This window comes from Ursus arctos, unplaced genomic scaffold, assembly GCF_023065955.2.
Source record: "Ursus arctos isolate Adak ecotype North America unplaced genomic scaffold, UrsArc2.0 scaffold_11, whole genome shotgun sequence".
NCBI classification, from domain to species: domain Eukaryota; kingdom Metazoa; phylum Chordata; class Mammalia; order Carnivora; family Ursidae; genus Ursus; species Ursus arctos.
Window position 1 is genome coordinate 33,193,102 of NW_026622775.1, and position 15,369 is coordinate 33,208,470.

Genomic DNA, 15,369 nt, shown 5'->3' on the forward strand with positions numbered 1-15,369 from the left:
ACAGCATATTGGTGGGTCTTGCTTTTTTATCCAATCTGATACCCTGTATCTTTTGATTGGGGCATTTAGCCCATTTACATTCAGGGTGTACCTATTGAAAGATATTAATTTAGTGCCATTGTATTACCTGTAAAGTGACTATTTCTGTATATTGTCTCTGTTCCTTTCTTGTTTATGTTACTTTGGGGCTCTCTTGTGACTTACAGGATCCCCTTTAATATTTCTTGCTGGGCTGGTTTGGTGATCAGAAATTCTTTTAGTTTCTGTTTGTCCTGGAAGCTTTTTATCACTCCTATTTTCAGTGACAGCCTAGCTGGATAAAGTATTCTTGGCTGCATATTTTTCTCATTTAGCACCCTGAGTATATGATGCCAGTCCTTTCTGGCCTGCCAGGTATCTGTGAATAAGTCTGCTGCCAGTCTGATGTTTCTACCCTTGTAGGTTATGATCCTCTTGTCCTGAGCTGCTTTCAGGATTTTCTCCTTGTCTGTGAGATTTGCAAGTTTCACTATTGGTGTTGACCAATTTTTATTGATTTTGAGGGGGGTTCTCTATGCCTCCTGGACTTGAATGCCGACTTCCTTCCCCAAATCAGGGAAGTTCTCTGCTATAATTTCCTCCAGTATACCTTCTGCCTCTCTCTCTCTCTCTTTTTCCGCTTCTTCTGGGATCCCAATTATTCTAATATTGTTTCATTTTATGGTATCACTTGCCTCTCGAATTCTCCCCTCATGATCCAGTAGTTGTTTATCTCTCTTTTTCTCACCTTCTTTATTCTCCATCATTTTGTCTTCTATGTCACTAATGCCCTCTTCTGTCTCATTTATCCTAGCAGTTAGAGCCTCTGTTTTTTATTGCATCTCACAAATAGCCTTTTTTATTTCAATTTGGTTGTATTTTAGTTCTTGAAAGGGATTCTCTAGTGTCTTCTATGCTTTTTGCAAGCCCAGCTAGTATCTTTATAATCGTTATTCTGAACTCTAGTTCCGACATTTTACTTACGTCCATACTGATTATGTCCTGGCGGTCAGTGCTGCCTCTTGTTCTCTTTTTTGAGGTGAGTTTTCCCGTCTTGTCATTCTTGCAGAAAGTGGTTGCTTTTCTATTTGTAGAGATGCAGCTATTCTTTTCTTAGATCTCCAATTGAGTTCGCAGGTGTTCAGAATGATTTGATAGCTGTCTAGCTGAATTCCTGGGACCAGGCGAAACTAAAGTCTCCTACTCCTCCACCTCTTATGTTTTAAAAAATGTTCTATTATTTATAATATGGTAAACAACATATTCCTTGGGGTTCTCAATAATTTTTAAGGGTGTAAATGGTTCATGAGGCTAGAAATTACTGATCTGGAAAATACGGTGGTTTATTGCAGGGATATTTAATCAAGATTTTTTAATATATGTATAGGGAAATGAAGGAATATATGAAGTTGCAAACCTGCATTAAATATGTGTTTGTATTTTATGTGTTCATATAGCTGGTTTTTTAAAATAGGAACGCTTAAATCTTCCTTTTCATATCTGTGACTTTCTACTTATCCCCCAAATCCCTGGCAGTACTTTTTTTGTGGTACACAAGGAATTTGATGTCTGAAGATATACTTTTTACTGTATAGCTGTAAATATTAGGCATGTGTTTGAGTGTATGCAATAAGTTGTATTAAAATAAACGTGTACAATAAATGATTATAAACTTTAATGAATATTTCTGAAAGAATGTAAACTATCACTGTTATTTTGGAAGTGATTTTAGAAATCATTGTCCAGGTTTAGGTTTATAACAGTAGTTTCTGTAATTAGTTCCTCTAGGTTTCCCTTGTCTCCCCGACCGGACTCAGTGCATAGCACAACTTCAAGCAGTGACTCCCACGACAGTGAAGAGAATTACGTACCCATGAACCCAAACCTGTCCGGCGAAGACTCAGTACGTAAAGTCTGTATCTGCACCTCTGTCTCTTTCCAAGCAGCCCTTCCAAGTCCTGCACATTAGGATCTTTCTCCCAATCTCTTAATCTTACCCTACATCCTTCTTTATATACTTGAGGAAGAAGGATAGAAGACCACTTTTTAAAATGCTTTTTAAATAATAATATTGTAAAGTTTAAAACTGATAAAGCATCAAGAGTATAATATCAACATCTATAAAGTAGATAAAAATGAGTTAAAAATCATAAATATTTTTTGGTTCTATTTCTTTTAAGATATACTTGATTTTTAAACTATTCAAGAAAATATACTGGAAGTATTTCATAATGCAGTTCTCCAGGCCCACTTTATGGCATTCTTAGAGTGAAATGATCTTGTATAGGAGGTCTTTTGATAATCTTTCAGTAATATACCTTTAGATATGGCTTAAAGGTTAGAGACCTGTTACAAACCTAATTTGTTTCAGATTGGCTGCATTACCATAAGGCACAAGGATTTTATAATTGTAGCAAGACTATGTTCCCCAGAAATTATATAGTTGCCAGAAAATACTTAGGATATTTAAGAATACAAGCTAATTTTAATGTTTAAAAACATTTTGCTTTTGTTTTTCCTCAAATCACATTCAGCGCTTGCTCTGTTTACTTGTATTTTAGTAGATGAGTGTATCAGTTATGTTTAGGTTCACCTCTGAGTAACAAAAGATAAACAAAGAACAATGACTTAAAACAGATATTAGTTCTTTCTCCTGTAAGAGTCCAGAGAGAGTCAATCCAGGGTTGTTGCGGCAGCCCTTTCCAGAAGGTCCTTGGGGAGTCTGACCCCTGCCAGCTCCGCCATCTTCCGGGTGTGGCTCACATGCTCCTAGAACAAGCTGGGGCTGCACCAACAAGCCACATTCTGAGCTGCAGAATAGACGAAAGCCTGTCCGCCTTGTAAAGAAGGTTCCCAGAAACTGCCGTACACACTGTGTGGCCACAGAGACACGAAAGGGGCCGGGAAGCATCCTTTGTTCTGAGGGACGGTGGGGCTGGCTAGAAATCCGTTCACGGGGGAGAGGGAAAGGCAGATGTTAGGGCCCAACCAGGTAGTATCTGCCAGCAGAAGCAAGCATGTGATACCAAAATTTGGAATGGGTAACAATTTAGTGACCTTATTTTCTTTAAAGCGATACTCTAGAGATTCAAAATAGAAAGTCCATTTCCATCAACAGATTTGTTGTACGTCTTTAATGCACTTTAGGCAAGAACAGGTTCCTCACAACCATGTGTTGTCAGGAAACCAAATTAAGTGATTTGAAAGCTTGATGTGGTACTTTAATTAACTTTAAAATATCAAATTTATACATTGTTCAAAATGAATAAGATAATTTTAAATGTTTACATCAGCCCTGGATTAGGATACAAGCTAGCTACATCAATAATGCTTTCACTAATTTTTTAAGGCAGAGCAATTTTTATTAATTGGCTTCTGCTTTTGGATTCACTATTTTTCAACTTGGTAAGTGGTGTTTTATTATTTTTATTAACTTATTTTTTTCTCATTATAGTAAATAGACCGGTGAAAGTCTACATAAATCCTCATTGCTATATCAGAGTATATATTGTAATCAATTTTTATCTTTAGGTGGTTGAATGGATTTTTTTTTTTTATTACAAAAGTAATTATTTTCTGAGATACTGAAGAGTTTCCTTTTGTCCCAAATAGTAAATTACCATAAAAATCTTGGAAAGGACATGTGATTTGTCATGAGTTAGTGTTAGGTGAAGGAAAAAGATGAGAAAGAAAAACATTGCAATCAGAAAGTCAAAAGAAATAAGAATATATAATTGTTCTTTTATACCTTATAACATTAAGCCAGAAAAGTGCTTTTGCCTGCCAACTAATGATTTCTGAAATACTTAGGTGCTAAGTGTTAGAAATAAGCAAAAATGTTCCTGGTGAAAATACCCACCACACCCCCACCCCCATTCACAGTAGAAAAGCCAAACACCATTTCCATCTCCTCATGCTGCCGGCTGCAAGAGTTCATCATAGCCCAACAGCTCTTCCTTAGAAGATGATAGTTACAGCAATGTTTTCCATACCTCTTGGAAGTTAGTGCATTAATGGAATACCATAGAAATTCACAAGATCTCATTGTGCTTGGACTGATGAAGTCAGTAAAAAAAAATTGCCTCAGAGAAGTGTCAGACAGGATCAGATCAAATATGGCTTATGCCCACAATGAAGATTAAATTCTGTATATTGAAGTTTCAAGACATGATACATTTCCCATACTGGTGATCATAGAACAGGCGGTGTTTAACGAAACCGTGAATTGGTGATGCTGCCTATTAATTTATACAAAGATCCAAAGTCAGGCATTCGTGAAGTGAACCCTTAATATGACACTTGAAATTTGAGTGACTGTACATCACTACTAAAGGCATAAGTATTGTTATATAACAATAACAGCAAAAATATGTTCCATAATTTTCCTTTAAAAAGAATTTTAGAAAATCAAAACACTACTGTTTTTTTGGTTTGGGGGTATTTTTGAATTCACAGAACGTTTATGATAACTCCTAGAATCTGAGGGTTTTCCTAAACTGTTTTGGGAAAACACTGGGTTACAGACTAGAACTCAGAGACAGGCTGTTCCCGGTTGAGATTAGATCAAGAGTAAATGGACTACCTCGCAGGGACACACATTTTAACAACACTTAAAGATGAAAAAATTTCCAATTCTAATAATAACTAGACAGAAAACAGTTTAACCAGCAATTCTGAGAAATTCTCTTTAGGAACAACTTGTTGAGTTTAAATGTGTACATCATATGAGCTCATAGGTTCCTTTCATAGCCTTGTAATACTATGAACAACTCTAGGCATTTCCAGTTAGGGGAATTCCAGGGACAGGTTCTTCCACGAGTCACATTTGAATACAAAATTTTACACACACACACTTCTGCTTGATTTTTTTATGTGAGAATGAAATATGGAGTCATTCAGAAAAAAAAAATTCAGTTTCTTTATGAATTAGGAAAAAAAGGGAGAGGGAAATAGCTATTCGCACTATTTGAGCAGCAAAACTTGCTTACTTTTTTTGCGCCTTGCATGTTACTGTCAATTTTTTTTTAATGTTTTATCAGTAGTGGTTGGTAAACTTCATTAAAAATCTGTTCCTACAAATAGAGCCCTCACATTCAGTCATACAGCTTGCTCACTGCATAAATATACTAAATATACTGCACACACTATGTGATATGTACAGTAGGCTGCACAGTATCGCATTTGGGGGGACATGCAGGTCAGACCGTGTCCTGCTCACCAGGCCGTGGGCCCTGGCACAGAGCTGTGTAGCCCCACAGGCAGGAGCACCTTTTTCTAATTCACAAAAATGTTTCGCACGGGCTATCAGCAGTCCTGCTGCAAATGAGGAAATAAATTCAGGATTTTTCTAGCAATTGTCCTTTACCTAAATGACAGCTTCCTCTGTTTAACTTGAGCTAAAAGAAAAGGAGTAGCAATATAGAATCAACGGGGGGCGCCTGGGTGGCTTAGTTGGTCAAGCGTCCAACTCTTGATTTCAGCTCAAGTGATGAACTCGGGCGTGGGATCGAGCCCTGCCTGGGGCTGTGTGCTGGGTGTGGAGCCTGCTTAAGATTCTCTCTCTCCCCCTCTCCTCCCATCCCACCCCTGCTCATATGCCCCCCATACTCTATCTCTCTCTCTCTTTAAAAACAAAAAAGAACAGAACCAGGTTTATGCAGTTTCCAAATTGCTTTGTTCATTATAACAAGTGTAAATTTTAAGTATATTACATCATTATGGTTTTATTCAAAAGTACACGATAATATGTGAATATTCATATCTATGTGATAGAAGACACAAGGATGGAAGCTGCTAATGACTATATATGTAGACTTGCCTATGAGAAGTCTAGAACATTGCTAGGTGAGGTGCAAAGCAGCAAGGCAGGGAAGGAAACAAGGCATTTGTTGGCACACGTTTAGCACTGTCGTAAATTAGCATGGGGGTATATGTAGGGTATAAATTCATGTCATCCTTTACTTCTTATTCAGCATTGATCTTCAAGTTCCTAACAGCCTGTTGCTTTTGCATTTTTCTGCCTCAGGCTTTTTTGTTTTCATCATTTATTGCTGTCCTCTATCCTCTTTTTTCCTTTCTCTTTTTTTTTTTTTTTTTTTTTTGAGAGAGTAGCTCTTCCATTGTACAGTTCCCATTAGGACCGAAGAGATAGGGCTGAAGAGAAGACAGAAGAAATGAAGTGGTAAAAATTCCTGATGGTTAAAACAAAACAGACTTTGCCAGTGAAATCATCGTTCATAGCCTTTAATTGATGTACATATTCTAAACTAATTTCAGTGTGAGAGCTTTTCTTTTTAAGAGTTATTTATCTATTTATTTGAGAGAGAGAGAGTACAAGCAGGAAGAGGGACAGAGGGAGAGGGAGACTCAGACACACTCCCCGCTGAGCACGGAGCTGACCCCATGACCCTGAGATCGTGACCTGAGCCGAAACCTATGTTGGCTCGCTCAACTGACTGAGCCACCCAAGTGCCCCAGCACGAAAGCCTTTAAATAAAATACAGAGCTTTTTTAAAAATTTAATTAGAAAGCAAGGATTCTTAACCAGTAGCTTAAAAATGTAATTGAGTTAAGGATACCATTTTAATAATGTTCGGGCGGCGCTATCCCAAGCTAACTGTAGCTTGATGTTTCAGTCTTACTTTGAACCAAGTTCGACTTTTGAAACTACATTTAACTTGTTCTAAGCTAAGTTGTAACTAATTTTATTAATATTAGGTTATTTTCCTCCAATCCTAAAAGGTTACTTAACTTTCTAAGCAGACATTGTTTTAAACCATATCCTCTTGAAATAAATATTTCGGCTTTAGTAGATGACAGACAAGAGAAGCAGTATGTCTCATGGATGTCCAACAGTTGATTTTGTTGTATCGCCATTTTCAGAATCTTTTTGGCAGTAATAGTCTTGATGGAAGAAGCAGTCCAATGGTCAAGCCCAAAGGAGACAAACAAGTGGAATACCTAGATCTAGATTTAGATTCTGGGAAGTCCACACCGCCACGTAAGGTAAGTGAAATCTCAGTCTGTAAACACAATTAGCTCACCTTTTGTAAACCCACAGAATCATGTTTCCTTTGGAGAAATTTTATTGGTATGTTTATTTTAAATTTAGTAAAGTCTGTTACTTAATATTGTTTCATAAATCACAACAAAGTTATGGAGACTAATAAGTTGATTTTTTCCTTTTTAAAGGTATAGAAATTATACACTTCTTCTCTTTTAGTGGTTACTGTTGAAGTGCTTGCTTAACAAAATCTGAAGTTAATCATTGTTTTCATTCTCTTTCCATTGACAGCTCACATTACTCCTCTTCTGACTTATGTGCTATTTTTGTCCAAAGTTTTGGGTTTTTCCTTTTGTTAAATCCACAAATTACACACTAGTAATAGTAGTAGTATTTTTATAATATAGACAGTGTTTACTTACATTTTCCTACATATTTGCAAACTTCTCTTATCATTTCTTCTTGTATTTTAGGCCTTCCTCCAATAATCATTTTTTCTTCTTTTCTTTTTTTTCTTTTTGTCTTAAGAGAGGGAGGAGGTGGGGGTGGGGCATGTGGGGAGAAGAGCGAGGGAGAGGGAGAGAGGATCTTAAGTAGGCTCCCTGCCCAGCACAGAGCCCGACTCAGGGCTCCATCTTACAACCCTGAGATCATGACCTGAGCTGAGATCAAGAGTTGGATGCTTAACTGACTGAGCCACCCAGGTGCCCCCATTTAATCATTTTTTCTTCCTCCTTAAATACATCTTTTAAAAGTTCCTCTTGTGGGGGCGCCTGGGTGGCTCAGTGGGGCACCTGGGTGACTCAGTTGTTAAGCGTCTGCCTTCAGCTCAGGGCATGATCCCAGCGTTCTGGGATCGAGCCCCACATCAGGCTTCTCCGCTGGAAGCCTGCTTCTTCCTCTCCCACTCCCCCTGCTTGTTCCCTCTCTCGCTGGCTGTCTCTCTCTCTGTCAAATAAATAAATAAAATCTTTAAAAAAAAAAAAAAAAGTTCCTCTTGTGGAGGTCTGTTAGAGGGAAATTCTTACAATTTTTGTTTGAGCAAAACATCTGTATTTTGCCCTCATTCTTGAGAAAGAGTTTTTTTGAGTTCACAGTTATTGATTGGCAGTAAATTTCTCTCAACACATAGGGGATACTGTTCACTGTCATCTGGCTTCCATTGTTCCTGTTGAAAAATACACTGTCAATCTAATTACAGTTCCTTTGTAGATAATTTGTCTTTTCTTTGGTCTGGCTGATGTTAGGATCTTTTCTGTATCTTTAGTGTTCTGCAGGTTTACTACAATGACATCTAGACATCTAGACATAGCTTCCTTTTTATTTATCATGCTTGACGGAAGTTGTGCTGTTTTTATTCTGGATTTGTATTTCTTATTAATTCTAGAAGAGTCCCAGTCATTATCTCTCTCTCTTTTTTTTTTCCAGTCATTATCTCTTTAAATACAACTTTCCAACTATTCCTCTTACCCTCTTGTTTGAGGTTTCTTACTAGAGATTAGTTAGAACTTACTCTATTTTCCACGCCACTTCATTTTTTCATATTTTCTCTCTATCCATCTCTTTGTGCTTATCTGGATAATTTCTTTAGATCTGTCACCAGGTTCACTAATTCTCAATTCTTCTGTTTAATCCATTGTTTAATTTTTAATTTCAGTTATTTTATTTTTATTTCTAACATGAAATTTTGTTTGTTTTTTTAAATATGCCTAGCTATTTTGAATAGTTTGTTTATTGTTATTTTATTCCTTTTATTTAGTTTTCTTAATTCCTTTAAAGATTTTGTACATAGATATTTTATACTGTTTATTGTCATTTCAGTATCTGAAGTCCTTGGAAGTCTGAATCTGTGTTTATTATTTCTGCTTACTCTTGATAGCTTGTTTCCGTCCATGTTTTATACATTTTTTTGCAAATTCATTTTGCGGAGCATATCTGTGGGAATCCTGCAGACCTAAATTTCCTTCTGAATAGATTTGCATTTTCTTCTGCTGGGAAGCACTCTAGGACCACCTCAGTTCCCTTCAGGGGTTCCTCGCTTAACAGGATGGTCTCAGATTGGGCATGCCCTCCCACCCGGGGCCTCCTGATTGCATAGCTGAGATTAACATTCATCCTAAAGACAACTGTAAAGTTTACCTTGAGCAGCTCTTTGTCCCCTCTGTTTTCCTCACACCTTGGGTATTTCTCTTACTTTCTAGAGAGCCTGGCAATGCATTAATAATTATATGTGTTTTAAGTTAGTTAGTATTTAGTTGTATTTTAGAAATAAGAGGTCCTGGGGCACCTGGGTGGCTCATTCAGTTGGGTGTCTGCCTTTGGCTCGGGTCATGATCCTGGGGTCCTGGGATCGAGTTCCGCATCGGGCTCCCTGCTCAGCAGGGAGCCTGCTTCTCCTTCTGTCTGCTGCTCCCCTTGTTTGTGCTTCTCTCTCTCAAATAAATAAAAAAAATCTTAAAAAAAAAAAAAGAAGAAGAGGGCCTGTCAGCCTATGTAGTTTGGCATTCTTGAAATACTGCTTTTCAAAAAACATTTCTTAACTCTGAAAGTGAACACTGATGCATGTTCTCAGGACTTGAAAAAGTGAAGCTTAAGCTAAAGGGAGAGGCAAGCTGTGTATCTTAAGACGAGCCAGGTGTCTGCGATGCCGATTTTACAAGAATTCCATCTGCGTTGGGAGCATCAGTCTGCATTCTTATATATAGTGACTTTAAATGTAAGGGGAAAACAGTGTACAATTAAGAGAAAAACAACATTGTTAAATTGAGATAATGTTTGTTTGTGTGTGTGTGTGTGTGTGTGTGTGTGTGTCCCAATAGAATTTCAAGAGTTACTCACAGCGTATGTCTTGCGTTTTAAGACTAAATTTCCTCAGAAACCTTTTATATGTGGGCTTCATGGTGTTTTTCTTGGTTTTTAGCAAAAGAGCAGTGGCTCGGGCAGCAGTGTAGCTGATGAGAGAGTAGATTATGTCGTGGTTGACCAACAGAAGACCCTGGCTCTAAAGAGCACCCGGGAAGCCTGGACAGATGGGAGACAGTCCACAGAATCCGAAACACCAGCCAAGATTGTGAAATGAAAATACTGCTTCGCTGTTTCTGAACAAAAAAGAACTGCATTGTAAAGATAAATCCCGTTTGACTGAAGATGACTTGACACTTCTAGGTAGATCCTCAGCTGAGTAGAATTGAAGTCAAAGGACCCTTCAGACGTAATCAAGCAATGTAGACTGTAAATGGTGCTTTGGTATCTGAACAATTCGTAACATGTAAATAACGTGGGAAAATAGTATTGTTTAGCTCCCAGAGACACATTTGTTCCATAGTTAACTCACTTGTAGTATTACTGTATTTATGCACTTTTTTGTTTAAAACATTGGTTTGGGTATTCCCAGATGTTCCTTACCATAATTCCTTTGGGAGTTCTTGTTTTTCCTCACACTACTCTATATAACAATGCTAAGTTGACTAAGCTACTTTCAGATTTGGAAACTGCTCTTTAAACTACACTCTAACAACATTAAAATGAGAAGTAGATCCACAATTTACCTTTCTCCCTGAAAGGTTAGGTGATAACCATTAGCTTACTACAGAGTAATAGTTGGACTCATCACCCACGGACTTCCAAAATGCCGAGGGTAATATATGTGCCGGTGTTAGGAACTGACTGTCTGGTCCGTGTTCATTTAGTCTTCAGTGTGGAACTTGCTTGTATTTTGTTAACTACTATGTTTTTGGTTCATTGAGTGAAGATTCTGCCAGGTGGGATCTTGCACCTCGAAAAGACTGAATGATTTCACTATCAAGTAAGCCTCCAGATCCTTTGCAGCGCGCGCTGATGATGTGCTCTCACACTTGTTAACGTGTATGAAATGTTACATTATTTGCAAAACATAGATGATATAACTAATCAGGTACGTACCATGCCCTGATGTGCTGATACACTGAGAAAGTTTAGACAATGAGCTCCAGGTGTGTTCTTGTAAGTCCTGATATTTGTTTCCAGTTTGGACTTAACGAAACATTCACTGTTAGTTATAGCAACATACTGTGATTTTTTTAATTAGACAGCAATTCAGATTTATTACTCTTAAGAATGAAATTCTATCTTTTGACACCGTAGTGCCCTTTCTATGATTTTTTTAACTTTACTTTATATTCTTCTTGGCCTTATATTTAAATCCCTATGCAATTAATATTTTATATCTACATTTTAAAAAAAAAATAGATGTTCTATAAGTGATTCTCATATGTAGCACCTATTGCTTTTCCAGTAAAAGAATTAAGGATTTTGTACTGTGATTTCTATTCACTGCCCTAATTCGAGAAACATTGAAGCATTGCTATAATGTGAAATCTTATAGTCATAGATCTCTTCCAACCAGATTTCTGAAATGACCAGAGGAATTATATAATTCTGTCTCACCTGTAATATGGTCCTGTGACATGATATCAGAACCACAAATTTTATATAGTGAGGCTACAATTATATTTATCTGTTTTGGCTTTGCAGTGTAATTTAGAAAGCAGGTATAGTTGTTTGCTTGTTTTTTAACTAAGTTACATACAATCTCTTATTGGTATGAGAATAACAGTTTTTGGAGGGGGCAGAGGTGGGAGTGCTCACAGCCGAGGCATGATTCCCTCCATTCAGACCTCTAACTGTTGCCTGAGTACACAGATGTGCCCTGATTTCTGGTCTCTTGGCCATAGTACTGTGCCTAAGCAGTGTAATGGGTTTATTTCCCCGATCCATGAACTACAAATGTTCATAACAAGATGAATTGTACACTAGTAACATTTGATGCTTTTAAATGTTTGCTTCTTTTTAAACAGAAACTAAAACCCAGAAGTGAATTTTCAGGTGGATTTTTAAATAAAAAGATTGTCTGAATTTGGTGTGCGCAAGCTTTTATAATGAAACCACAAAATAAAATCCAAAATGATTGAAAGGTGCCTCAACTATTAAAACACACAACACAGTTAATGTGCGAAGATGCTAACATTGTGTTATGTGGAAGATGAGCGTATTTTCAGATTTAGAACACAACAATAAGTATATTATTAATTCAAAAATGGAAATCCTGTTTGGAGCTGCCTATCAAGAGTCTAAGGCAAATAGACTTTTGACTTTTTTAGAGTAGTTTTTCAATTTTTTACAAGTTATCATTTTTGAAAACCTGCAGCACTCTAATTTGTAGAAGTTTTCCCACTGTGCAGAGTAATTTAAGAATTGAAATGTATTAGGCAGTTTGTTTTAGCGAATGAAATCACGTTAAAACATTGTATTAACAAATTAAAAGACAGTTTCTATGGAGCATTATTTTCCAAACATTTTTTAGCAATGGAATCTTTCTTCAATAAAATTTTGTGTAACCCTAACACATAAAGCCTGAAAAGTTCATTTTATCAGTGTAAATATTTTGGGTTCATATTTAAGTTTATTTATCTTAGTCCATTACTAGGAATAAAATTTGCGAATAACACAAATGTGTAATTGGCATTATAGAGTTGGCGAAAAACTTCAGTGGCCAATTTGTTTTATTTGCATATTATCAAGAAAGTTTTGATTCACGCGAACATAAGTAAGTGTAAATAATAGGTTTTAAACACACATCTCAGAAGGTTCTTTAATTAGAGATAGCTGAAGTTTATTCCAAGGTTTAAAAAAAATTATTCTTGTAGTGGAAGTTAATACATACACAGTATGGGAAAAAAAGGGGGGGTTATGTAACACATTAGAATGCATTTTTATTAAGTTTTAAAAATATACACTTAGTAAAACAAAACTTTTTAAAACCCTAATCACCTCCAAGAAGCTGAGTTTTGGCCACGCAAGAGTTTGAAACCACTGGGTAATCATATGACAGTTATAAGTCAGAAGTCTTTTTCTTCCATATGTTTGATGTTCTCTATTTTTTATTCCTTACTTTGAAAAACTAAAATTTTATGAAGGTTTGAATACCAAAGCACAGTTCTGCTTTTAAGAATTGCAATTTTGACTTGAATAATTTAAGCTACTTAACTCCCAGAAGGTATCACTTAGTAAGCTATAAAAGATGGTTTTTATCTACACTATACATTTTCACCAATACTATATAAGCTACTGTGAGCATTTTAGAGAATTCCATAAAGGTACTACTATGTGTGTGTATGTGTGTATAGCGTATTTAATCACAAACTAAATTTGGTAGAGAAATACTGCTATACTTGCACATTAAGGTCATAAATCAGTTTCTTCTGGACTCTGTAATTAACAAGGGTCACAATCTTCATATTCATAAATGCATTTAAACTGGAAATTGAACACAGTGTTTTTCTTTTTCTCCTAGTAGGAAGTTGTCTGCTCACCCCCCCTTTAACGAAGATAGTATTTTTGATATTTTTTAAAACATTAGCTACTTTGTGCCTGTACACTATACCATAGACAGTGATCATAATTCTTGGATGCTTTCAAACTCTTAGTACCTCTTCCTTTGGCCCACTGAAGTATTGGTATTAGTATTCTGAATGAATACAAAGCCTCTAAAATTTTAGAGACAACAAGGTGAGCCTATCCCTCCTAATCCTGTCTTTGGGTCATTCTGGTAGGTCTTGTCCTTTATTGTCAAATAAGCAATCAGGTCCATGGCAGGGATTGTACATATGACCAAATCAAGGGGATACAGGGAGAGAGACCTATACATATATCCTAGGGTAAGACTGATCGTCAATAACAGCTGATATGTTATATGTAAATCTGTATATAACTTAAAATACTGACAGCTCTGAGATGAAAAGCCATGGTGTAAATGAATAATGTAGACACAGACTTGATAGGATGAAAAGTTGATTGCCAGGTTGTGGAGATAATTGGATTTTACTCTGACTAAATATGTTTATATATTACTACAGCTTGAAATAATTCAGTTTGTCTTCTCTTTCATAAACTTAACTTTCTTTAGGTTCATTATAATGTCTATTATGAGTTTCAACAAACTGTTTAGTCAAGGGGTTAACATACCTTCTACTTTCTTTACCTAAAAAGACATGGCTTTGTGTAAGTTGTTGTAACCTGAATCAATTGTTGGTGATCATCCCAAATTTCAACAGCAAAATCCTATGTATAAGTTTATTTTCCCCCTCTTGCACAACTTTTTTTGTAAAGATCCAATTGTAGATATTTTCTGCTACCAAATAAAACTTTTCAAACAATTTGGTTTCAAGACTTTAACTAGTCGGTTTGGATACTGAGACTGAACCAAGAAAGACAAATTTATATTTCTAACCCTTCCTTAAAGTCTATCTAAATAAAAAAAAAAAACCCAATTCTGCCATTTACTATACATTGTCCCTTGAACAACATAGGTTTGAACTGTGTGGGTCCATTTATTCACAGACTTTTTTTCAGTAAATACAGAACAGTACTCTGTTTTCCTGATGATTTTCTTAATAGCGTTTTTCTAGCTTTATTTATTGTAAGAATATGGTATATAATCTAGCACCAAATATGAGTTAATTGACTATGTTATCAGTATGGTATCTGGTCAACGGTAGATTATTAGAGTTAAGTGTTAGGGAAATCAAAAGTTACATGTAGGCTTTTGATTGTGCAGGGGGTCAGCATCCCTAAGTCTTGTTCAAAGGTCAGCTGTCCTTTCCCAGCCCTACGTCCATAGGGTCACCCATTTCTGCAACAAAGATCTCACTAGCTCATGCCTGAAATACAGTCATCACACTCTTAATAAGAAAAACCTCTGAGACTGTTTCCATGTACATATGCTCTTGTCATGCTCTCATTTAGCCAGTCCTCCCAGCCTTTCGTGGAGTAAAAGGCCAATATATAAGGGTCTGCATGCAGCCTTTTTCATCAGAAAATACTTTTTATATATAAAACATGACTTGGGAAATGCGGCTGTGCTTTTCCATTTCTATGAGAGTTTTCAAACATCTCCAGTACTTCATAAAACCCCAAGAATGTCCACGTCGGTCCTTGGGCCTACTCATTCCAGCATTTTGCAACTCTGACTCATTAGATCATATTTAGGGAGGTTGGGGAATGTGAGGTTATCTTCTTTGAGATCATTCACTCCTCATCTGTGTTTCTGTCACCTTGTAAATGGTGACACTTCTGACTATTGGCGTATTATTTCTTTGGGGAAGAAAGCTGCTTTCTCTGATAAACACTTTTTGAGTTACAGTTTTATTAGAGTTTTGTAGAGAATAACTTGGCAATTCTGTGGATGTGTTATTGCATATTTAAAAGCTGAGTCAGTGATGGGAGGCATTTTATTAACTTGTGATGGGTAACATTCCTCCCTTATTTCCTTTTTTAATATTAAAAAATACTTTTGTAATAAAAGAAGTGAA

The 15,369-nt window shown here is 36.4% G+C and overlaps 1 protein-coding gene across 6 annotated transcripts in view; it reads left to right on the forward strand.

Annotated features, from left to right (window-relative positions):
• GAB1 (GRB2 associated binding protein 1) overlaps positions 1-14,214 on the forward strand; it is a 123,410-nt gene extending 109,196 nt beyond the window's left edge. For all 6 annotated transcript variants that reach the window (XM_026499410.4, XM_026499407.4, XM_026499409.4 and 3 more), the window contains 3 exons: positions 1,798-1,921; positions 6,901-7,023; positions 9,942-14,214. In XM_026499410.4, the coding sequence (XP_026355195.2) occupies positions 1,798-1,921; positions 6,901-7,023; positions 9,942-10,100 (406 nt within the window). In that variant the 3' untranslated portion in view covers positions 10,101-14,214. The remainder of the gene's footprint in view (positions 1-1,797; positions 1,922-6,900; positions 7,024-9,941) is intronic.
• Positions 14,215-15,369: the final 1,155 nt, after the last annotated feature.